Raw genomic sequence first — 25,620 nt, 5'->3', positions numbered from 1 at the left:
TCCAAAAACCAAAGATTTTCAGTTTAATATGATATAAAACAGTAAAAAAGCAGGACATTTTCCATATTTTAGAGGCTGAAAACAGCATTTTCTGCCATTTTTGCATGAAAATTATCAAAATAGTTGCCAATTATTTTTCTGTTGATTAACTAATCATTTAGTCGAGTAATCGTTGCAGCTCTATAGCCTGCACTGTTGTTTTTTATCACTTCTATTTATGCAGCCACCTTGTGTTTGTTGTCTAAGTGTGGGCGCTAAGTTGTATGATATATGTCTACTCATAGACATAGTGATAAGAAAAGCTTGGTCTTGTTTCATAACATGCAACTGTTATAGATTAGTCAGATTTATGCAAATACACTGTTTTGATAGTATCCATGAATACTTATTTTATGGAATAAAAGCATATTGTACAAGATTTAGTGACAGAAACACACATTTATTTGGTTAACAAAATATACTGCAGCCTAAATACAGTGCCTCAGAGTGTAACATAAGGATCATCCTCAGTTCCTACTTTCTCTCAGGGTTTCAGCCTACAAGAGTGACATGTCTGCAGTAGTAGAGAGACATACTAATGGACTTGCAAGGGTTAATATTCAGTCACAAAGCAACAAAAGCAAAAACTGAAGCAAAGCATTCTGTGGGAACGTGTCAACCATCACACATATTCCCAGAAGAAATCGTTGAGAGTCCGTTATTAGAAGCAGATGAAACAACCGGCTTCTCATTTAGGCAGTCGTCACCTTGTTTCTTACATTTGAGTCCAAACAAACTGAAGAGTTTCATCAGCATCAGGTCCACAATCTCATCCTCTTCTGACGGCTGTAAGAACAGAGAGTAATGTGCATAACTCAACGAGTATCAAGTTACAGTATCTGTAATGGTAATATCTCACGTCTTCTACTACAGAAGCCATAAACGGACATGATTCAAACATTCTTTTTTTTAATATGATTTTCTCGAGATCACAAGTTAATTATGTTGTTAACTTGAGAAAAAAAGCTTTGTTATCTCAAGATAATTATATAATTAACTTGTTATCACCATAGACTGTATATATAAAGATGGACAACGGAAAATGACTGAAGCCATCTTAGGGGAAAAATTATTTGACGTGTACTTTCACTTTTTAGTTTGACCCACGTCCAATCCATTAACATGGAGGAGGAGGCCTTTATGACCTATACCGCAGCCAGCCACCAGGGGGCGATGCATATGTTTTGGCTTCACTTTGGAGAGCTGTCATGTCATCCATCTTTGTATACAATCTATGGTTATCATGAGAAAACAAAAGATTGTTTTCTTTTATTACTCATAATGTTTGGGTCAAATCAGCGTTCTCCCTCAATACTGGACCAGTTTCAAAAACTGTTGACCCCAGTAGTCAGTTACACACAAAAACATGGGAAAATAAGGTCCAGGTTGAAAAATACCAACATTACCCTTGCATTTATAAGGGACACAGGTAACAGGTTTTATACTGCTTGTGAATATAATCCATTTAATCTTATTTCCATATATTGTATGTAACCTTGTTAACACCTTATTTTGAAAACAGGACGTAGTGACACGTGTATCCTTTCGCTAATTTCACCAAGTCCAGCACTGTCAGATAAAAAAGGCTTGTTTTCGTGAGACGATGGCATTAAAAAAATGTTTGAATCATGTCGGTTTAGGGCTTCCGTACCCGATAACATGTTTACAATAAGACATTTGAGACTCAGCATGGTGAGTTACCTTGTGATGGATCTGCTCTTGACTGAACGCCACCAGAATGACAGAGATGAAGAGGTTCAGCACCACAAAGGTCATGAACACAATGCAGGAGCCGATGAGGAAAGCTCCCAGCACAGGATTGTAAGTCAGAACCTGAGGGATCAGGATGAAGACATACACTGAAGAGGACAGGTCAGCTGTCATAATCTGCTGTGGTACAATTATAATAGCGTCATACTAACCTCGTCATAGTTAAAAATGCCAAGCTGCAGGCTGACCATGGTCTGTGCAGAATCCAGCAGAGTTCGATAGGAGTATAGCTTCCACCCATACATCAGGTTAGACTGAAAAATAGATCTGTGTTAATAAATGAATGAAACAAAGTCTAGATAGAATAGGATAAACTGCAGTGACTCCAGCAGCATGCTGATGTTGAAGTGTGGGAAACTGCTCACAGCGATGGAGTAGGCCAGGAACATGATGGTCATGACCACCAGGAAGCCTGAGATATCAGTCCAGGCTCGCTGCAGCGTGGCGGTGATCATGTGCAGCTTCGGGTTCAGTCTCAGCAGGTGCCACAGTTTGACTGTAGCCAACAGCACCAGGAAGGCAATCAGATAGCCCAGCACCGCATCGGCCTTGGCTGTCTCATGGAAACTGGCGTATCTGGAGACAGAGCGTGAGCCTTGTTTTGACAATGTATTGAAAAAGGTTTTGAGGAATTAATAGTTGACTTAGTAACGCTTTCTTATTTATTGAGTTGAAATTTAATTCACATAACAGATTATCTGTGTAAGTATTCATGTCCAAAGGTTAAAATGAGGTGTTCACTCTGAGCATTTGTGAGATAACGCTAATTATAAAATGTAGACAGCTTCTAATTTGCCTAATATGGTCTGAGCAAAACATCAGCTTCCTACCACAGTATATACTGTAAAAGCTGTTTGTTCTCCTTCTGATTAGTTGTTTGGTCTATAAAATTTCAGAAAATGGTGAAAAACGTCGATCAGTGTTTCTCAAAGCCCAAGATGACGTCCTCAAATGTCTTGTTTTGTCCACAACTCAAAGATATTCAGTTTACTGTCATAGAGGAGTAAAGAAACCAGAAAATATTCACATTTAAGAAGCTGAAATCAGAGAATTTTTACTTGTTTTTCTTAAAACATGACTCAAACTGATTAATCAATTATCAAAATAGTAAATGAAATAAATAAATAAATTTAATAGTTGACAACTAATTGATAAATCGTTGCAGCTCTACATCTATACTGCAGAGAGGATGTGCTGGTAGCTACAAGATTTAACCCATCCACAGCATTTTAGGAGCAGTGAGCTGCTGTAAAGTTCCCGGGGAGCAGTGTCCATCAGACAAGAACACTTCGACATGTGGACAGTAGGAGCCGGGGATCAAACTGCCAACTTAAAACGTTAAAGGACAACCCACTTTACCCACCGAGCTACAGCCGCCCCGATGTACTGTACATTCAGAAAAAACGCAAAATACACAGTAAATGAGCAAAACTTGTCGTTCACACCAGTGTTAAGATAAAACCCTTCAGTATATACTTGTATGGGTTGTGTTGTTCTTATTGCTTACTGGTCTTTGTGGTTCTGGTAGTACTCCATGTCCCGCTTTCCCAGTAAAGTCCTCTTGATGAAGACAGACAGCGCGCTCCAGCTGAGGATGATAATCGCCAGCTCCAGCAGGTTCCACTTACTCTTGAAATAAACCCATTTCTGCTGCTTCATCAGCTTTCCCTGTCAGGAGGAGAGGAGAGTTGTAATTTGTATTACTAGTGATGGTAGTAAATTGGAGGTAAAATGAATGCATACCTGGACAAACATGTAATAGATGATGAAGAGGAAGTAAATGGCTTCAGAGGCCATGACAAAGATGTGAAGGCCGCCGGTCGACTGGTAAAGACGCACGCTCTGAAGCTCGCTGCGGAACTGGAAAGCTCCTGGAGGAAACACAAAGTGACAGAAAAACATGATTCTTATAACAATTAAAGTTTCTGTGCAGCTCCACAGACAGACATGGACTACGTACCGATGGCTGTGGTCTCCAGCATGAGTGTGACAATACAGAAGAGGTTGACGTTGGCATTGTACACAGTGAACTCAACAAAGACCGCTTGGGTGTACACATCCAACCAGGTGTTGTCATAAAGGTACTGAAGGGATCTACAAAGAGAACAACATGGTACGATTTATGAATATTACACCTTGAAACAATTCTGACGCAGAGGCCAACTATGTGTAATTGATACACTAATTTAAGGCAAATTAAAAGCAAATAAAAACACTTGTACTAAATCTAAAGACGTCGTATTAATTTATTATACAAATGTGAATTTAGTTTTAGGAAAAAAGTATATTAATTATGCTTTAGTCACCTCTCTATCATCTGTAAAGGCTGCAACTAACAATTATTTTCATTTTCTAATTATAGTTTTGTCGAAAAGCTATCAAGAAAAGATGTAATTCCCCACACTTAAAGGTGCAGTGTGTAGGATTTGGCGACATCTAGTGGTGTGGTTGCAGATTACAACCAACTGAGTACCCCTCCGCTCACTCCTCCCTTTCCAGGACTGTGGTAACGTGAGCCACTGAGTGCAAAACCACGGCAACACCGTTCGCCTCGCTCAGAGACCATCCTTACCATAATAACTCAACAAGCAATGGAAGTCAGACAGCCGCTGGTGGTACCACGGTTTTGCACTCTGCGTCTCATGTTACTGCAGTTTCACAAGCGTGTTGGAGAACTATGGTGGTCTTCAGGTAACGTAAAAACATGAAAGACCCTCTCTAAAGCCAGAGTTTGGTTTGGTCATTCTGGGCTACTGTAGAAACATGGTGGAGCAACATGGCGGACTCCGTGAAGAGGACCCGCTCCCTATGTAGATATAAAGGACTCGTTCTAAGCTAACAATAACACAATGATTCTTAGTTTCAGGTGATTATACATTAATGGAAACATAGTTATGAATGTTATATTCCATTTCTGCTAATAAATCCAACTGAAATGTTACAAACAGTTCCTTTAAGGAGCTGAAACTTACAAATCTTCTTCTTCTGACAATCTAATCGATTAGTACAATAGTCATTTCACTTATCATCTGTCTGTTATTCTATTGAGGTTAATTTCAGTGGGCTCTTCATATATTACAATGCCTACCTGCTAGAATTGTGTAAGTCTGGCCCCAGATCCACCACAAACCCTCCTCCTCTGTAGAGCATCACGCTGCCCCAGACGGGGAAGGCCCTCAGTTTACCCTGGGACTGGTACGTCCACGGGCTGTGAAGGTTCAGCGAGGTGTTATCACCCACAGGGCGGCTCCAGCCCGGGCCGTAGGAGTCCATATCCTCAAAATCCCACGAGTACGGAGCGTGACAGTCCCGCCCAGACTGCTGCATGGAGGGAGCCACCTGGCAGGAGTTTTGATGTACCCTCACCTGGCGAAGACGAGCGTTACCCACCAGCTTGGAGTTTCCATCTGTGATGAATCCTGTGACAGATTCAGGTAATAAAGATAAACACATTTAAAGGAAATGAAGTGTTTTGTATTTCGAACGACAGGAAATGTTTGAACACATTTTATAGTTTACTACATAAATATGCTGTTGATATCATGTAGTATATAGTAGACAGGAACAAGTGAGAGTCCAATTTTAGGCATTGCAAAGTGATATAATATTTAATCATTTTTAACAATACTATTTTAAGAGCAAAAAGTCAATTTCCATTTGTAGTCCAACATTTAAATGTGAAATACTACTTTAATATTATAATATATTATATTTTATAATTATATTTTATTATTATTATATAAATTATAACAATATTATAATATTTTATTGTCAGATCCAAGTTACAGTTGGTTTTGATTTTAATTTATTGTTAGTTCTAATTTGCTTGTACACAACAATATACAAATACAATGAGCTTTACAATACCAGACTTACCATCAGGCAACCGAAGCCAAAATTAACAAAAAGCTGTCATTAGCTACATATTTATTTACCAAATAATGTCAGCTGAATGATTTACATGTGTTTTCCATTTTGTTATAAATAGAGAAACACATATTTGTAAATGTTATTCATGCATTCATGCAAAACAGTCGTGTGCAACAGTTAATACCGTGACAACACACTGACCTGGGTGCTCTCCGAACAGGTTGCTCAGCAGAGTTGTGTTTGCCCAGTTGAACACATCCTGGATACTCATACTGTCTGAGATCCCTTTGCTGAAGCTCTGTCGAATGTGTTGGGTCAGAAAGTAAGCGTTGGGGTCCCTCTGACCGTACGCCACCAGGAGCAACATCCACATAAATCCCATGTAGGCTGCATCACAAACAAACATCTCACATCACCATCTCAAAACGTCTCACATTGCTTCTTATGTTTATATCAAAGTGGTTCTCCTACCAAGAATCTCCCGTATGAGGACGAAGACCTTCTGTTCTTTAATCATGTTGTTCCTCATCCTCTCGATGTCAGTGGGAGGTGGTGGCTGATAGAAACTGCATGTGCTGTCTCTTCTGGCCGCGCGCACTGCATCAGGATCATCTGAGAGAGGGACATTGTACTGATGTGTTTTGTTTTTTTCACACAAAACAATACAACAAAAAATGAAAAATGAAAAAAACGTACTTGAGTTCCTCATTGTGTCATCTATCTGAGGCTCTCCGTACTCCTCCTGGTCAACTTTCTTCAAAACGAGAGCGAAGAAAGCAGCAAAACCAAGAACCTGTGATGGAAGATGTTCAGACTTCAACCCCAGAGGATCATAATGATCAATGTATTATAAATATAGTATGAATGTACACATTATATTTGATATTAGGTTTCTATTATATTTAGGGCTGTCAAAGTTAATGCGCTAATAACGTGTTAATGCAAATTAGTTTTACTGCCACTTATTTCTTAAACGCATTAACACAATTGACCTGTCGGAGGTTGTAGCAAGCTCAGTTTTAAAGCTTGCTCTTCCTGCTTCAGCCCCGGCACCGACCCGCTTTTCCTGCTTCAGCCCCGGAGGCTGAAGCAGGAAAAGCCAGGACTAGGATCAGCATTGATTCATGGAGAGACCTTTGTCTGGTCAGCTAACATTACTGCCAAGCAGGTGAAATATAGAGTGATATTGTGGTTTTAGCTGACGTGTGTCGCCTCACTGTTTTGAGCGATGCTCGTTCATGTCTATTTAGAGCGAGCAAGCGCGAGCCCGAGGCTGACTTTCGTTGACTTAACGGCCACAGGTGTCGCTGTTAACAAGCATTTCTGAAAGTTATAAATAGTCCCTTTAATGAATGACTTTCTAAACATTACATCCCTGTATGTTCTGACCAGAGCTATAATGTCGCTCACCTTCAGAGGCTGAGTAATAAAGAGACTCTCAAAGAAGGAGACCAGCATGGAGATGAGCCAGCTGATGGAGCGGTCTTTCCCATACGTCAGCCCGTACATCATGGTGAAGTATCCTGACACGCCACTGGTTGCGATCACTAGTATCCAACCAAGAAACACAAACCACCACGGCAGCCCTCCTTGACAGCACTTCTTGGCAGTGTCTCCGTTGACGCTCTCTTCTGGACTTGGGCTGCGGTCCAGCTGGTCTCCGTCCAGACTGGATGAGGGGAGGTGGTACTCCAGAAGACCCTTCATTCCCTGAACCTGCTGCATGGCTCGGTTGTAGCTGTCTGGGTCTGGAAAACGAGAAGGTCCCAACAAAGCCAGCTCCTTCTCAACATGACGCAGCTGCTTGTACAGGTAGCGGCTGTTGGTGCTCTTCTTCTGAGCTTCATCTGAGGTCTTCTCAGGGCTCCCCCACACACTGGTTTCTGTCCACACAAAAATCAGTATTAGTCTGTCAGGATGCCAATATTTATCATTCAGGGTAATTTTTAGAAATAGAAAATAATAACAAATTCAGAGCAATTCAATTTTCCATCAGCATCATTTATTTTTCCTTCAGCAGGACTTTCTTTGAGGTTGTTGCACTATTTGTTTTGTCTTTCAGTATGCAAATGAGAGCACAGGTAGGCCATGATCAATCTAAAAACTAAACTGGTGTAATTTAGACCATTGACAATATCACAGATCACATCATCATCATCAGACTAGAAGCCTGGGACGATCAGGAGAATTTGCTTGACAACTTTATCATTTAAAAGAAAAGATACAGTTTGCCCTAAACCTTAATCAAATCTTTCAATTGATATTGAAGAAAATAATTCTACTTGATCATTTTTATATCTGTGTTTCATAGATAAAATGCATCAAGCCAGTCCCATGAGGAAAATACTGCTGAAGAAAATAAATCCTGAAGAGACAGAAAGAGGACAAAATACGGTATATATCTTTAGATATCAATAGATTCTCAATTTTTATGTATGCTATTTACATATTTCCTATGTATTAAATGATTATTATATCTACTTATTACACGGCTTTGTTGAATACTCGATTCTGATTGGTCAATCACAGCGTTTTACGGTCTGTAATTTCTTTATAGCAGACTGTTGCTATGTATAACAGACCGTTGCTATGGGCACGGTTCTGATGTCGGACTCTGAAGGACCATTTTTGTGTCAAATAATTGATTTTTTTTAAGTAAGTAGCCGTGTAATAAGCGGGATAACGTACAGCTAACAGGTCATTGTTGTCAGGGCCCTGTCGGTGTTTAATTCACAACAATGACCGGCTCGCTGTACATTATCCCTTACTCGTTGTGTTATTTAATTTTTCTTAAAGCTGCAGTGGGTAGAATTGGAGCAAATATGATTAAAAAAAGTTATTGTTATAAAACGGTCACTATATCCTGACAGTAGTACATGAGACAGGTAATCTGAAAAAAATCATGTGCCTCTGTGTCCTCCGGTGTCCTCCGATGCTCCTAATGGCATCTGCAAGATTTCACAGACCGGAGGAAAACAACTAATCAGAGCCGAGCTAGAGCCTGACGTCTCTGAGCAGCTTTCAATCACTTGGGTCAAACTAGGCAGCGCTGATCAAATATGAATCAATATTCTGTTACTGTAATGCCTATTTCTTGGCTCAAATGTTTTCAGAAATATCTTGTAGACTACTGTTTAGCTGTAAAGTGGGAAAGTTTGTGACCCGGCAGCCATGATGAGATCTGTTGAGAAAATACCAAGCACCGCCCACCAGCCGGAGCACAGCCAATAGGAACGCTAACTCTCTGAAATTACCTGTGATTGGCCAAAGTCTCCCATCACAGGCTAGATTTTCTAAAGCCTGAAAACAGAGCCATGAGGAGGAGCAGAAGTCTAGTTTTCTCTCAGACCACTTGAATTACAACATGCTGAAAGGTTATTATGGAATTTTTGCTCAATGATGCCAAAAAATATTCTGCCTACTGCAGGTTTGATAAGTCTGGTCCTTCAGATGGAGCAGCCAATAAAATCAAGACTGTATTAAACTTTTTTTTACCTTGTAGATTAACTGCACGTAAACTGAGTATCATGGAGCGATCCCTCTTGGAGGCGTCGGTGTAGAAGTCTCCTGCCGCGCGGTTCTGCTGTCTGATGATGTCCTCCACCAGAGACAGCAGAGTGTTGATGTCTGTCTGCTGACCGGGCCGGAGCTCCAGGTGAGGCAGCGGTCTCTTCATGGCCTTTGAGAGTGACTGAGCAATTCTCTTTATATCCTAATGGTGAAACCACGTTAAGCACTTTAGACATGTGGAACAGAGGATTTATTACCACGTCCAAATCATTGATATGGATTTCTGTTACCTCACCTTGATCACAGTGTCTGGTGTGATGTCCTTCAGCTCTTTCTGAGGAGAAGACGTCTGCGAGGGAGAAACTCGACCAGTCTTTCCTTGTTTAGACGTGTCCGTTTTTGCGCCCTTCTCTCGAGGACGAGTGTTTCTGAAGATACTCACGATGAGGAGATTGATGGGAAACATGATGATTGAACTTTGAACTCCAATCATAACCTGTTGCCAGGTGAACTCGATGTGACCTGCAAAAAAGTAAAGTGTTACTTTAAATCAAGTTTAAATGGATGTGAATAAAAGACAGGTCTTTTTAGGATTTGGAAAAAATGTGCCCATGCATTTATCTTCAGTAGACTCGACTACTGTAAAGGTGTGCTTTACAGGTCTCCTTAAAAAAATGATTAGACAGCTGCAGCTGATTCAGAACGCTGCTGCTCGAGTCCTCGCTAAGGCCAAGAAAGTGGATCACATCAATCCAGTTATGAGGTCTTTAGACTGGCTTCCTGTCTGTCAAAGAATTGATTTCAAAATACTACAATTGGTTTACAAAGCACTGAATGGTTCATTTCTGGTCTTCTGCTACATTATGAACCATCCAGACCTCTCAGGTCGTCTGGGACAGGTCTGCTTTCTGTCCCCAGAGTCAAAACTAAACTTGGAGAAGCAGCGTTCAGTTTTTATGCACCATATATCTGGAATGAACTCCCAGAAAATGGCAGGTCAGTTGCAACTCTTTTAAATCAAGGCTGAAGACTTTCCTGTTTGCCTCTGCTTTTTATTAAATAATTTCTTACACTGCACTTTAACTTTTATTCTTGTATTTTGTACATGTCTTGTTCTATTTAGCTTGTTTTTATTTCATATTTCCTTGGATTTGAATTGTATTTAAATGTCCTTTTATAATGTGTTTCTGTTGCACTTTGTCTCGATGCTTTTTTCGATGTTTTATGTAAAGCGCTTTGAATTGCCTTGTTGCTGAAATGTACCATATACGTAAATAAACTTGTCTTTCCTTGCCTTTAGTTAATCTTTCAGTGAGACTTTGGATTTTATTATTATTTTGGCTACTCATCTATCCATTAAACTCTCAGCACTACTCACAGTTATACTTTCCCTGCTCCAGGTCATTGCCATGCAAAACTTCAATGTAAAAACCCATTAGAAATATTATTTATTGTTTGCATGATATTTCAGGAAATAGGTTAGTGCTGAAAACCAGGAATAATCACATCTTTTCTGTGTGTGTATGGGGGGGATTTGAACCACTAATTTGAAAGTACTCTATTGTATAATAAAATAATCCGAAATTTTACATCTTAATAACTTAGTCATTAAAGGAACAGTGTGTAACATCTGGCGTCATCTAGCGGTGAGGTTGCAACTGAAGAGCTACGGCGGCCAACGTGAAAACGTGATTGGCCCTATCTACAGCTGTTGTTGTAAGAGTAGTGTAGGTCATTTGGAGAATAGCAGAGCCAGTGTGTAGAGTGTGTGTGTGTAGGTGAGTGGTGAAGAAAAAGAGGGAGAGAGAGCGGCGGCGAATGTTTGTGAGCGAACAAGTGAGCTAGTGGAGCAGAAGACAGAGTTAGTTTAGCTTTGAGAATATCAGTGAATATACAGTGAAAGTTGCAGTTTGTGCAGAAATTAATGCTGCGGAGTGGAGTGACGGGGGTTAACTCCAGAGAGAGTATCGACTCCCGCCCAAGCAGGAAAAGTTAACATTCACTCTAAGGTATTGAAAACACAACGATTCTTATTTTCAGGTGATTATACTCTAATGAAAACTTCATCATCATCAATATTATATTCCATTTCTGCCAATAGATCCCCCGAAATGTTACACACTGTTTCTTTAAGTAGTTTTGCTACCTACCCAGGTCCATGGTCTGCTCAGACGGGTCAGTGGGGATGCCCCAGAACATGATGCTGGTCAGCATGGTGCAGAGCAGCAGGGAAAAACAGCAAGACACTCGCTGCACACGTGTGAAAGTGCTGCAGGGAGGCCGACTAATGACAGAGAACCAGATGTGGCCGTCCCGGAAATCTTTGGCTGTCTTCATGAAGAACAAGTTACTGGAAAGAAGTATTGGAAATTTGGCCTCAGGATAAATAATAAATCAGTAAGATTCCTTGGTGAAGTGTTTTTACCAGATCCATGGCCGGTCTTACCTAAACCTCTTCAAGTCTGTCTCTGTGGCTACTGGGAAGACCTTGTCGAGAGAGCACTCTCCCACATCTACAGCCAGCCAGGAGTTACACAGGAAGTGCCATTTCTGACCACTCTCCAGATCCTGCACCATAACTTTGTTGACATACCTGCATGTAATATCAATAATTATCTTGTGCGCTTATAGTAACAGTACAAACTCAAGCTCAAACTTCGTGATTTAATCGTCTTCGGCGTCACATTACCACCTCTTAACCCGTACCATGCAGGATGTGCTCCTGAGTTGTCGTGCCACAGCCTGATGCTCTGCAGATCTCCGAGGGAAAAGTGTGTGGTCAGCAGGAACATGTCTCCCCCGCCCCTCTCGAACACCGGCTTCTCAGGATCGGTCAGATGGTGGGGCTCGCTTTCTCCCTCTGTGCCCAGCAGGGTTATCGTCACCTAAAAACAAAAAAAGGTCAATCAAGATGGACAGAGTCATCAGCATCAGAAATGTACGACTGAAGCAGCAAGCAGGTTTTGTTTCTGAGTCCCCTCTGAGCTTTTACGGGTATTACTGACCTGAGAGGAGGTGGAGGCACCATGCCGATGCCCTGTGCTGATATTCAGCATATAATGATACTCAGCCAAGGGGTCATTATCCTCCAGCACTGTTATCTTCACCTGCAAGTGATGGCGGAGACACATTTTTTAATTGGTAAATTCAATGACATAGAATGAATGTTTTCATCAAATATAAGACAAGTCGTTGCCAGATTTACTGTCAATCTCAGCCATTTATCCGTTTTTTTCCACACTAACTGACGACCAAGAGATACCACGTGATACCAATGTCGTTTTACTATTAGCTCACATACCTTGTTAGAAGTGGGAACCAAACGTAAGATATTTTCTACAGATTTCTAACAAGACATTCATTTTGGACCCACCACAATTTTTTAAATGATTAATTCACAGTCATAATATTTTTTTTCAGGAAAAGCCATATTTTTATCCTGCACCTTTCTAAAGGCCCTGGAACACTCACCTCTTCTCGCTGGCAGTTGATTAACTCACTTTGACTTTATCTTCTTTTGTGCTGAAATTAATTTACTACTATTATGTGCACACCATGTTTATTGTTTTCCTTTGTTCTTATTGTTGTTTGCTTTGTATTCATTTTGATTTTATGCCTGTTCAGCACTTTGGTCAACTGCGGCTGTTTTTAAATATAGGGATGCTGCAGTTGACATAGTACAGTGACATCTCAAAAGCAGAGTTTTTAATGGGGTATTCTGCTGTGGTACTGATACTTTGAGGCTTTCATATTATATGTGTGAGCAAAAAAGTCTGAATTAGACTTCCCAAATGGTCTGGCATTTCAAATAAAATAATATAAAGTGGTGAAAGTGAGTAATGAGAATAACCTTGGCTGAATCCTGGATGTCCTTTCTGCGTGCCCACACAACCACCAGGAGATAAGCAACAAAGATGGCCCCCACAAAACACACCACCACGGGATTGTTAGTGAACGTAGCGAAAAGCTCTGCGGTGCGTGACACATCCACCAAGTTCGGCATGACGAAGAAAGAGCTGCCGAAGAAAGTTAAGTGGTTACAGAGGCACTGGGTGACGAGAGGCGTGGTGAGCGGACCGACCTGTAGGAAAAAAGAAAAACAGCTCACAGCTCACTTTTCAAGGATGCATTGATGGAACCACTGTGGATGTGTGTTGTTGTTCTTTTTATTCTCACCCTGCAGCCATTTTCACTCCAAGAAGACTCAGTTTCATTCCAGTATTTGCACTGGGCAGCGATGGAAATGACGGTGACAGTGGCATTGATGGATTTGACGCCTGGCTCAACAATGGGCTTCATGACAATGAAGTGCTCTCCAACTTCTCCTGTTCTGTCTTTGGGACTCAGCACCCAGGTGTATCGTTCCTCTGTGTTAAAATGACAGATATATTCATATATGTAAAAACACACACATGGAGGCTCACATGTACATATCTATGAATATAGTTTAAATGTGACTTTCGGCCATATTATATACTTTACAAAAAGCAAATAGTAGTTTTAGTTTTACCTTCTTTGGTATTCTCTAGAGGGATCTGAGTCTTGGCTACATAGTTCTCATCACTCGGATAATCTTTATATCCCAGGAATAGCATGAAGGAGATGTTTTCAGACGGCTCCATTTTCAGCACCAGTGTTACATCCAGCGAGGGGACGTCAAGTATTAATGTGCTGAAATTGGCCAGGTCCAGGACCGTGCTGTTCTGCTGCCCAACGTCAAGCCTTGGTAGGAGAATCTGCAAACCCAGAAAAGACATTATGCTGAACAATCTACCAATGTTATCCAAAGTAACTAAAAGTATCTCTGAAACAAATATTACCTCTATCTCGTCGGGTAAGTTCTCTACAGGAATGACGGTGCCGTTTAATCTGGTGAGAGAGACGGATCCAACAGTTCCTGTGATGTTTCCCCCCCCTCCAAGAATACGGGTTCTTCTCAAAACTCATCATCTAGAAGAAGGTGAACATACTCTGATGAGACAGATTACTTTAAAGGAAGCAGACCTGATCCTTTATCTACATGTTTTACAGATGGCATGGTTCAGTCTTTTTCTGTTGAGGCCATAGTTGTAGATCACTCCCAATCCCAATTTAGGGGGTCCTGATCCCCACTAGGGGTCGCCAACGCTTCACAGGGGGTTGCGAGGTCTTCTTGATTTTAAGGGGTGTAATACTTCTTCTTTTTTTTTATTAATATACATTGGGCCTCTCATTCATTCCTGTGAAGAAAACTAAATGAAGTTGTTATTTTTAAAGTTTGGCTTATTATTTAAGATATAAACATTATAAGGGCACAGTGAAGACCTGAACACAAGTTATATCCACAGAGCCTTTCCACTCTGCTAAACAGCCTCATTCTGCATTAGAGAAGTACGCAGTTAAAGCAACCAAAGAGCTCATAGAACAGTAGTCAAGCGTCAGGGGGAAGAAAACACTGAATTTGTCAAAAAAGAAGCCTAAGTTCCTAAAAATAAGAGGAAACTCATATCTGATGCAATATTCACAGGAAATAATCTGCTCAAAATTCATCCAAATCACTTGTTTTACACAAACTTCCTGCAGTCATTGCGTTCATTATTTTTGGTTAATTGTACAGTTTATCGGTTGTTCTATACTGTTATTGTTATGCATTGAATATAATATGAAATATTCATAAAATATGTCACTTAGTCAGTTTACTCAATGATAGGAAAGGGTCCCTTAAGGAAAAAGGTTGGGAACCACTGTCGTAGACGATATCAGATATTAATAATGTTTTGAGATACAATGCTTCTTTCCTCCATATTCTTTTTTTAGCTTTCTCAAAATGACATGTAATGACCCAATAGAGTACAAACATTAAAGTTAAGGAGGCAACGGATCTGAATAAAAACGTATTAATGAAGAATAAACTAGTTGTTTGCCTGGTCCAGGCATTATGACTTGAAAAAGGCCTTAGACATAATAAACATCAGGCTGTCACACACACTTACTCTGACATCCACTGGCTCGTCTGGAGAGACAATATGAGCAGGCAGGGAGGGGAAGGAAAACCTGGAGGAGCTGTTCTTCTGGACATTTATATCCTGCAACTGCATCTTCTCTGGAGACACTCTGCAGGAAGCAGAATCAGAATTATTTTAGTAATTTCAGCAAACTCTAGTTTATTCTTAAATACGTGCTCCAGCAGTCAGTGTCAGTTATCTCTTACCTGTTGACATACACACTGATATGACCAGAATCGATGATGGCAGGTTCTCCATTCAGCTTTTTATTATTCAGCAAAGCACTTTGAACATTGCTTATCCCAGTGAGAAGAAAATCTGAGACTTTTTTCTGAGGAAAAAATATTATATGTTGTTTGGTGTCTGAAAAAAACAGGTATTTAGCAACATCAGTGATAGTTTTGTTCTTACATTTGACGAAACATTCAAAATATTACTGGCTGCTTCGACTATTGGTGCAGCTGCTTGCACGACTTCTCCGTCATCTCCGTCGTCCTGATTAACGCTGATGGTGTTGAGGGAGGAGCTGAGGTCGACCAACAATGAACCCGCTTCTTCCTGAAGAGGAAAATACAGCGACAGGAAAGATTACAGTTGATCTGTGTCCAATTTTCAAACAAGCTGATGAACATGTATCATACTAAGAGCAAAAGGAATGGATTTTCTAATTTGAGAGAGGCCGTCAAAGAGTTGAACATGCTTTTAAATAGCCTGGTCTGCATGTTGCTGCAGATTGCAAACATTAACTGTCCTGCTTCTTAAACAGGACACCAGCTCCTCAAAAAGTTGAACATTTTCTTTCCTTCCTCATTTGTTGTTTTGTGACATTAATTCAGACTTAAAGGTACTATATGTAACAATTTACATGTATTAATTGCTTTGTATTGCCAATGTGTGAACAGATTGTAATGTAACTTAAAAACTGAGATTTTCCCTGACTTTCTCCGTTGCCTATAACAGCCCGTGAACTGATTTCTATGTAAAGGACTCGGGACGTTTTTGCTTCGTAATGTTAGCTGATGAAGGAATTTGCAAATGGCAGGCTCGTTAGTATCATGGAGATTGGACATTACAGATAGTAATGATGATATATGATTGTAATATAATGTCACGTCACTGTTTTGGTCGGTGCCCAGGATGATTGCTCGCGCCTACAGAGTGCAAGCACGTACACAGGCAACAGGATGCCGACTGCAGTTCACTTAATGGCCACCGGTGTTATTGATAACAAAGTTTTTCTAAAAGTTGCATATAGTACCTTTAAGCCTCCTCTTACAATGGCTTAAAATAAAGGGCTGTCTGTATTGCATTTTCTTAAGTTTCCCTAAAAATTCCCTCAAGCCTTTTGGACATTTTAGAAACTTCTACTTGTAATTGTTTTATATGTGTTTTATTTTACATTTTAATTCATCAATTTATCCATCGTAATTGCAAGATTCTAGGGCTTTTGTATATACTGTACCTTATTTTAGATCTAAAATACCCAAATGTATTTATCAAATTATTTTTCCTATTCGAAAATTTTTAATGGCATTTACTATTTCTATAATGATATTGCATCTTCTCTGTTTGTATATCTCATTGTTGTTGTTTTATTTTCCTTTTCTTTGCTTTGTGGTTGACTTGATCTTCCCTCAATGATCTCTTGAGTAAAAATAAAGGTTGAATGAATGAATGAATGAATGAAGGAATTGTATTGTACTTGAGCAGCGGGACTGAGCTCGTCTGGGCGCTGGGTGAGTCCCGCCACAGCTCTGGCCGTCACTTGCACTTCCTGCGTTGTGTTGCTGGGTGAGTCCAGCAGAACTATGATCATTTTGGTCAGCATTTGCTCTCTGAGCTGAAAGAAGAGGAAGTGCTGATTGAGACCCTCCACTCGCCCACAAGAAAACTTATAAACCTCACAAATATCACAGCAATATATTACAGTTTCAACATGGACCACATTCTGTTACCTCCGTCCTTGCATCCTTCTGATCTTGGCCGTCCTCTGTATTCAGTATGTCAGCAACTGAGGTAAATATTTGTCCGAGTGCCTCCCCGGAGAGAAGACCCTGCTGCTCTAACTGACTCACAGTGTCCTCCACTGCAGACTGGAGAGCCTCCACAGACGAACTGGAGCTGCTTGTTCGTACCTTAAAGGAACATAAACAGTCTGAATTATTCAAAGACTTTTACATCTCTAATCCTCCTTCTTGACACTGATCACCCCCTCAATCAACAGGCCACATTACTTCCATCTGGTCTGAGATACAGGACTCCAAAATAGAGACAATCTGTCTTGTTGTCACTGTTGTGAGCTGGGATTGATGAATGCATAAGGATTTAATGTACTGTCTACATCTGTATGTTTCTGTGTACTGGCTGTGAAAACTCCTTCTAGGACAATAAATCAAAATACATGATTACTGGCGGATGACAAACCTGAGTGGAGACGGTTGTGGTGGCTTTCTCATATTCATTTTTCACCGTCACCACAACAGACAAACTGTAATTGTTGTTCTTATCTCCGAGAGGCAGGAAGACAGATTTCACCTCATTTGCGTTACTGCAGCGCAGATGTTTTCCTTTCAAGACAAAAGAGACAATTTAGTAAAACTGTTCCTGTCATGAATTCTCGGTTGTTTATCTGCATACAGGTTGCTAAACGGCCAAAGCATTGACATTAATCACAGGCACTTATTTTTAGAGCAAAGGGCATATTTCAAAGGTCAGCCATCGTCATCAAACTCATTCTACATTTGTTTTTTATGTGCAACAATAGCTCAAATATCCCCTCCAGACAGGTTTTATGACTTAAAAAGTACTCTGTTTTGAATAATGTTTTGTTTTTGATATGGTTTGACAGCAAAGTGCTCAATTACCTACCTAGTTAAAAATAATCATATTCCTTTTACATTACATCTACTCCCTCTCACTTACAAAATCCAAGCTCTATGAATATGCAAAAACTTGTTCACTTCAAAAGTTTAACTGCGCAACACAAGTGTACGTGCACTGGAAGTTTCAAGTTTCCACATCAGACTTGTGTAAGTTTCATACTGGACCGCTTCTAAACTAGTGGTGTTACACAAAATCATGGTCATACTTCTCCCCTTCAGCAGATGCATGTAAAAACAGACTTCTGGTGTCAAACTATGCACATCAATCACTCTGCATTGTGAAGTAACATTAAGAGACAGTCATTATTAAGTGGAGGGGAATTTATATCTCACCAACCAAATTCAAAACTTTTTTTACTCTGGGATACTTTTGTAATATGCATTAAACAACTAATTGACACAAACTGTGATCTGCCTTTTCCTCACTTCCTCCCAACAGATTCATACTCCTCCTGATTCCTTCTCTTTCTTTATTTCTTTCTTTCAAATCTGCCCTGTGGCAGAGCTTTTTATTTATTAAAAATTTAATTAAATCATCCTCAGTTCTCCCAGTTCTGCCCAACATGTAAAACTGGTATAGGTACACTTATGTTCTGGGCCTAGCAATCTAGCATCTTTGTAATTACATTCTTTTACATTGTTGTATTATTCATCCCCAGGGCTGTTATGTAACAAAACCAATAAAGATACTGTTGAAAAAAAGTGAATTTAATCAAGAGGTACCACCTGTGTCTGTTTTGAAGCAATAAAAACAGCCTGTAGAGCAGAAAGAGCTCGCTGTGCAGGTGATGTCGAAAGCGTCAAGAACTGTTCCTGACGGAGGAGAGATGCTACATGAAGGGGGTCTGGGGTCTAAAGGAGCTTCAGTTACAGCTGGTTCAGTTGGCTCAGGGCCTGGTATTGGAAAAGTGTACTTGGCAAAACCTGGCTCAATCTTGCCTGTAACAAAAAAGAAAACATGTTTTGTAAATCAATTTATCAGCGTCTTTCAAAGCCAGATGTTTGAAATTAAGTTGAAATTAATTTGTAGTTTTGAACAAAGCACTGGGTTTCAAAAGGCGTTCAAAAGGGCCCAAACCTCTATTGATACTAATGTAGCCCTTAATCTACATCTAAAAAGAACATTATGACTGACGCACCATAAGCAATCACACTGATGTTCTGCAATTTGTCTCTTGAAACCTTCAGATGTCGGCTATGTACAACATATTCAGTGTTGCCGTCCTGCCTCTCAATAGGAGGCCTTCTTCCTGCTTCGGAGTAACATTTGCTGAGGTTATCCTGGGAAGAGATCATCAGTTAATAGTTGACACATTAATCGCTTATGCCACAATTTAAAATCAATTTCAGTTGCCGCTCCAGACTTACTGTCAAAGGTTTGGGGTCCTCAATGAACCAAACCACATCTGGGCAAGTTGTCACACAGCTCAGTCTGAGCTTCACGTCGTCGTTGACATTTATCGAAGCGCAATCTTCACAACTGCAAGAATAAAAGTAAATATATAACTCTCATTTTCAGTATTTATAAAACCTGCCAACAACCTGCAGAATAAATACTCTGAGGATATTTGACCCTTTTACCTGATGGTGACATCTGTGAATTCTTTTGGTACGACAGTGATGCACTTATGAGCTGAAGCCAACTTAATCCATTTCCTAAACCAGGTTGTTCTCCTCACAGTTAAAGTGTATTTGACAATATCAAAGGGATTTGGAAGGCAGTCTTTTTCAATAACATGAATTTCATCCTTTGTTTTATTTTTGCATTTGCAGTTTCCTCCTGTGGAAAGAAGTAGAGACAGAATGTTAAAATAGTACTTCGACGATAAAGAAATTACAGTGACAAATATCATGAATCACAGTATCTTTATATTTACATGGGATGGACAAAAATAACAAGAACACAATGCAATCCAGTAGAACATCACCACGAACTACAATCTCAGAAACTACAATACAATTGAATCAACGTCCTTGAGTGCATTTTTGGAGGTTTGGAGGATGTGAACATCATATCCTGGCTTCATAAATTTGGATAAGCACTCGGTTTTGAGAAACCAGAGTGTGCTGATAGAAACCAGAATACTGTGAATCCAATAGACCTGAAAGGCAGGTTTCTGATCATTGTGATAATTAAGGTTGTGATGATGATTTACACTGAAATAAAACTGAACGTCTGACACCAGTAATGCTGAAATGAAAGTGAAAGTTGGACACTGGTAAGGAGAAATTGCCATGGGGCTCTAATCATCCATTAGTGGTGATCAGATGGGGGAAACCAAATCCAGCTGTGTAAAAAAATCCAGCGGTGTCCACACAGTCAAAGACCAAACGAGGAGTATCCTCAAAGATTCAAAGACACACATGCAGACAAATGATCTGTAACCTGGATACTGATGTATACGGAGAGCTGAATAACCAGGTTTGTCGTGTTCAATGCGAAATTCACATCCTAAATATGATCAAAATCAGGAAAAGACTAAAAACTGGACTCATAGTGTGCATGAAAATGTTCTCACTGTCACAAACACTGAGCATTTAAAGCTTCACTGTTCTTAAAATGTTATAGTCTTGGATTGTCTGTGTTCTTCTAATCGTGTTCACCCCCGAAAACACCTTTTGTGGTTTCAGCTGTTAAAGTCCTATTGTACTTACTACATTTCCATTCAAATGCGAGTCCTTTGCTGGGCAGTGATTCAGTTCCAGTTGTGCTCAGTGTGACACTCTGAGTGTCGTCAACCAAAGTGTCCGGAGTAGCAGTTATTTTCAAGTCATCGATACTCACACTACCTGTCTGTAGATGAAAACAAAGTTATTGTGCTGTAACAGAAACAAGCCTGAACATATGCACAGATCATTATCATTTGATGCTAATCTTTTACACACTGTGTTTCCATGTTCATCTGATGAAAAGTCAGAGTAATTCTGGCAAGCCCGAAGTATGTTCTCCAAGTCCACGTCCACATCAGAGGCAGAGAAGGCATTCAAGGCTCGTACCTTCACCTGCAACGGCCCTTTAGAAATAGAGTTTGTATTTAAGAGCATTGAGCACATGTATTATACACTACAGGTGATTGATTTCATTTAATTAAAGCACAGCTGAAGCTGTTAAGTACCTTCAAGTGGGCTGGAGAATGTATAAGCCTGTGAACTGCCATTGAGCATGTCTCTGGTCTCGGAGAGTTCATCCCCGGCTCCAGTCAGAGTGAAGAGCAGCTCCGCGGGGGCTCCTTGCTCCAACGAAACACTAATGATGAGATCAGCAGAGTCTGGACACGTGTCATCCTCTGCTGTCACCGAGGCCTGCAGGCCTTCAATGGGCTCCAGCAGACACAGCTCCAGATGAGTGGACACTGCGTGGACTGTGACCCTGTTAGAGGCAGCTAGAGTCAGGTTGTGGCAGCCATGTCCGAGCTTCTTCACCACACTTACTCTCAGTGTAATGTTGTGGGGTGTGATCCCTCTCTCCACTGACGAGTTTGCAACCAAATGGCCTTCGTGTTGAATTGTGTAGGAAACATTTGAACCTATTTAAAGAAAGAAAAAATCAAATGATTCTGTATTTTGGTGATTTATTGGAAGCATTTATCCCCTACATTGTTAGACCGACTCACCTGCCTCCACCATAACCTGGATCTGAACAGGCCTACCATGAAGCGCATTGCATTTGGTGCCACCTGTTGATATATTCCTGCTATAGCACTTAATGACACCAAACTCTCCAACAGGCTCCTGAATGGTGATGGCTCTCTGAGCTGTAACATGCCAGTCACTGGTAGTGCAGTCCACTTCAACCATGAAAACACCAGGACGGCTGAATTTGTGCATCACAGTGCTCTCCATCCTGTGAGACAGGTAAAGTAAAAGCTTGAATACAGTTTCATAAACTACATAAAAACCTATCTGATTGAATGCAAACTCTCACTCACTCTTCTGGGCTGTATGGATCAATGGTGTGGCCATCTCCAGCATTCAGTGAGCATGTCAGGTTTCCCTGAAAAGGATGAAGGAGCCACTTCACAGTGATGGTCACATTATCAAAGACGGCTGCCAGCTTGCTGATCAACAGGTGGAGTCCTGACAGGAAATCACACTGTTAATTTCACAATATAGTGCAGTTCATCTAAGTTCATTCTGCTAATTACACTAGCAAGGCAATCACTTGATTTGGAAGTCAACTGGCAAGTTTGGCTTGAGAGGCTACATAGCTCTGTGGGCAAAGTTAAGTGTCAAGGATAAGAAATGTGGTTCAGTCACGAAAATGAGGAACACAAGACATGCAGGGTGATGACATCAACCAAAGTTTTGGCTAACCCCAAACTAGCTGTGAACTATACATACATGCCCTGTATAGATGTCAGGTAATAATACAATACATTAACTATATTGGTATTTATAGCTGCAGTCGGTAACTTTGAGCAAATATGATAAAAAGTTATTTCTATAAACTGTCACTATATCCTGACAGTAGTGCATGAGACAGATTATCTGTGAAAAAAATCATGTTCTTCTGCCTCCTCCTGTGCTCCTAATGGCATTTGCAAGATTTCACTGCGCCCGAACAAAAACAACCAATCAGAGCCGAGCTGTTAATCACTGCTCGCAAAACTCGCCAACTCTAATCAAACGGTCAAACTAGGCAGCGCTGATCAAATAAACAATCAATATTCTGTTACGTTAATGCCTATTTCTCGCCTAAAATGTTTTCAGAAACATCTTGTCGTGTACTGTTTAGCTGTAAAATGAGAAAGTTTATGACCCGGCCGCCATGTTGAGATCAGTTGAGGAAATACCAAGCACCGCCCACCAGCCGGAGCAGTGATTGACAGCTGCTTAGAGACAGCTGGGCTCTGATTGGTTGTTTCCATTCGGGTGCGGTGAAATCTTTCAAATGCCATTAAGAGCACTAGGAGGACGCAGAGGCACATCGTTTTTTTTCACAGTTTATCTGTCTCATGCACTATTGTCAACATATAGTGACAGTTTTATAAAAAAAACTTCAATTTCAACTTCATATTTGCTCAAAGTTACCAACTTCAGCTTTAATATGACTAAAGTTATATTGTCCAATCTGCTCCATCTAATAATGATCTTAAGTATTATTTAAAGGTTCAGTGTGTAGGATATTATATTATATTTCTGCCAATAGATCCCTCTAAATGTTACACACTGTTCTTTTATATATCAGTATAATTTTAGATAGATAAAGTCTATGTATAGTGGAAGTAAAATCTGACCTTCTTTGCAGCTGTACTCTACAGACAGGTAACTTCCCAGCACAGGACATGGTTCTCCAAAAGAGCTCAGATCCACCGGAGCCTGGCAGGCCTGCAGTCCGTGGCAATGGGCTGGAACGACACATAAATTAAGTCAATGACGATGAGATGCAGATTATGTGAATTATTTTCAAGATTATTGATCAAGAAGCTTTGAAAATATTGTTTTAGTACATTTAAAAAGCATGACATCCCATTGAATTTAAACAATCTTGCTGGTGTTTCTATAATAACCTTCTAATGGGAGGGTCTAATAGCTCTTTAAAGAGGTGTATTAACAATACGGTATTTGCTTAGTAACTGTATGAACTCCTCCAGCATAAGTAATCCCAGACTGATATGAATGTGAATGTATATTTACCCCAAAGCCCATCTATTCAGCTCCCAGGAGGGGATTTGCTTAATGTCTTTTCTGGAAATGTAATCCTTTTGTCTGCACTCACAAGGCAATGAGGGTTTTTGTGTTTGACACAAAGCATGAAACAAAAACGTAGTTTGTGGTGATTTTAGTATCTGACCCTTTTGTTAAAGCGGCTTTGACAAAGCCAAATGTGTTCCCATAGCTTTCACTGTAAATACAAATATTCCTTTAAACAAAATGTTCCATTATTTAAACTACCAGGTAGAAGTAAATATTTTGTCAAACAAATGCGAGTAACCTGATCTATTAGACATATATTCATAATACCTGTTACAGAGTCTATCACATCTATCCAGCTGCACTCCTCCTGGGATGATGTGGGTGAGGCTGTGAGTTTGGATCGGCAGTAGTGAATTGTTTTTCGACCATAGAAGCTGTCATCTATCTCTAAAACTTGACCAGAACCACATTGCAATGTTGCATTTTGTCCATCACATGCGATAGATCTCCCAGAATCTGAGAAAAGACAAAATCAAAAATTATATAAAGACGAGCAAACACAACGTACGTTTAATGTTATTTGGTGATTTTTTCAGGAGTGCATACCAAACTGGCAAATGAAGTCGAGTTCCTTGCTGCAGTTTCCTGCCGCTTCCCACTGGAAGCCTGAATGTCTCAGGATATGTCCACAGGCTGCTTGTGCTTCTGGCATGTTCACCCAGTTACTATAGCTGACATCTGAGCCATCCAGCCACGCAAGTGAAGCTGAGAAAGGACAAAAACAAATATCTATTTTGAATTCTGCTATTTAAGCAAAAAATGCTGCAGAAGATATTATCTCCACAGATGGTTGTTTTCCTTATCTTTTCTTTCTGTTAAGTTAATTGTTATGGTGCAATTTAGGGACCATAAAACAACAAAGCTGGTGACACGGTGAATGAATGATACTCATTCTCTGTGAAGGGACATAAAGACACATTTGTAAATCAGACCACTTGACAGCAAGCCTATTGAAAAGTTCATATGAATGAGGAATCTCTTTCAGTACACCTGCTGCTAGAGGGAGATATCCAAATGTGCCAGTCTTCTAAGAAATGTCAGCAAACAAACACATTACAGATCTATACAATGGACATGCAAGCTGCCCAACGAGATAACAGCTGAGGTGATAATCTTCATTTCTGATTATTGTATACAATCACTGATCAAGGATGTATCATATTAGTTTCATATATGCAGCAGAAATGTTACTGAAATAGTAGTTTTCAGAGAAATTTACAGGCTTTTATGAATAATCTAAATTTAGCACTTACACTCAAATACATGTAAACTAAAAAAATGTATATAAACCCATTAGATGTGGTGCAGTGTCTACTCTTTGCCCTCTCACCCTCGGTGGCAGCAGAGTCGAGCGTGAGGTTTGGAGCTGCAGGCGCCAGCCCGAGCCACCAGTCCTTCTCCGGGTCCAGGTGCTTCTGGAGAAACTGCTGTTTTTCATCATTCAGGATGAAGGCCAGGTGTCCTCCGCCTCGCTCACACCACCCCTGGGCACTGAGGACGGATCGCTGCAGACCCACAAACTCGTAGCAAGAACCGTCAAAACCCTCCTGGTGTTTTGGGCAGGATAGAGCTTCTGTATCCTCCTGAGCAGAACAAGAGAGGAAGAGAACCATCAAAGTCAGAGTGAGGAGAGTGGTGCTTTCCATCTCTGCATCTGTACACTGTTCAGACTCTCTGGTAACATCATGTCTTTAAAGGGCACTGACGTCAGCGATTCTGACACTAAGTCAGCACTTCAGGATGATTTCTGACAATAGGATTGCTTCTTTGATGGCTGTCCAGCTTTGTGTTGCACCCATAATTCTTGTGTACAAACAAAGCTCCGGCCTGTAGTGGAAAGGGACCAAAGCCCACTGTCAACAGTCACT

At 40.4% G+C, this 25,620-nt stretch overlaps 1 protein-coding gene across 1 annotated transcript; it reads right to left on the bottom strand.

Moving 5' to 3' along the window:
- Positions 1-418: 418 nt before the first annotated feature.
- LOC119478640 (polycystic kidney disease protein 1-like 2) lies at positions 419-25,398 on the bottom strand. Its single transcript, XM_037753520.1, is given in 42 exon segments — positions 419-825; positions 1,741-1,872; positions 1,962-2,063; positions 2,175-2,385; positions 3,317-3,477; positions 3,553-3,680; positions 3,770-3,903; positions 4,898-5,228; positions 5,881-6,066; positions 6,151-6,291; positions 6,376-6,472; positions 7,090-7,562; positions 9,175-9,391; positions 9,485-9,711; positions 11,340-11,539; positions 11,636-11,782; positions 11,896-12,074; positions 12,195-12,296; positions 13,040-13,270; positions 13,366-13,556; positions 13,700-13,925; positions 14,010-14,094; positions 14,096-14,139; positions 15,162-15,282; positions 15,380-15,504; positions 15,585-15,731; positions 16,876-17,013; positions 17,129-17,308; positions 17,598-17,740; positions 18,782-18,994; positions 19,195-19,336; positions 19,424-19,535; positions 19,637-19,835; positions 20,711-20,849; positions 20,942-21,069; positions 21,172-21,582; positions 21,670-21,899; positions 21,985-22,132; positions 23,293-23,403; positions 24,020-24,208; positions 24,299-24,457; positions 25,083-25,398. Coding segments are annotated over 42 exon segments (7,467 nt in total). The 3' UTR covers positions 419-654.
- Positions 25,399-25,620: the final 222 nt, after the last annotated feature.

Source organism: Sebastes umbrosus, chromosome 2 (genome assembly GCF_015220745.1).
Source record: "Sebastes umbrosus isolate fSebUmb1 chromosome 2, fSebUmb1.pri, whole genome shotgun sequence".
Lineage (NCBI taxonomy): Eukaryota > Metazoa > Chordata > Actinopteri > Perciformes > Sebastidae > Sebastes > Sebastes umbrosus.
Note: the sequence above shows the minus strand (reverse complement) of the source record. Positions and strands in the feature narration are given on the sequence as shown.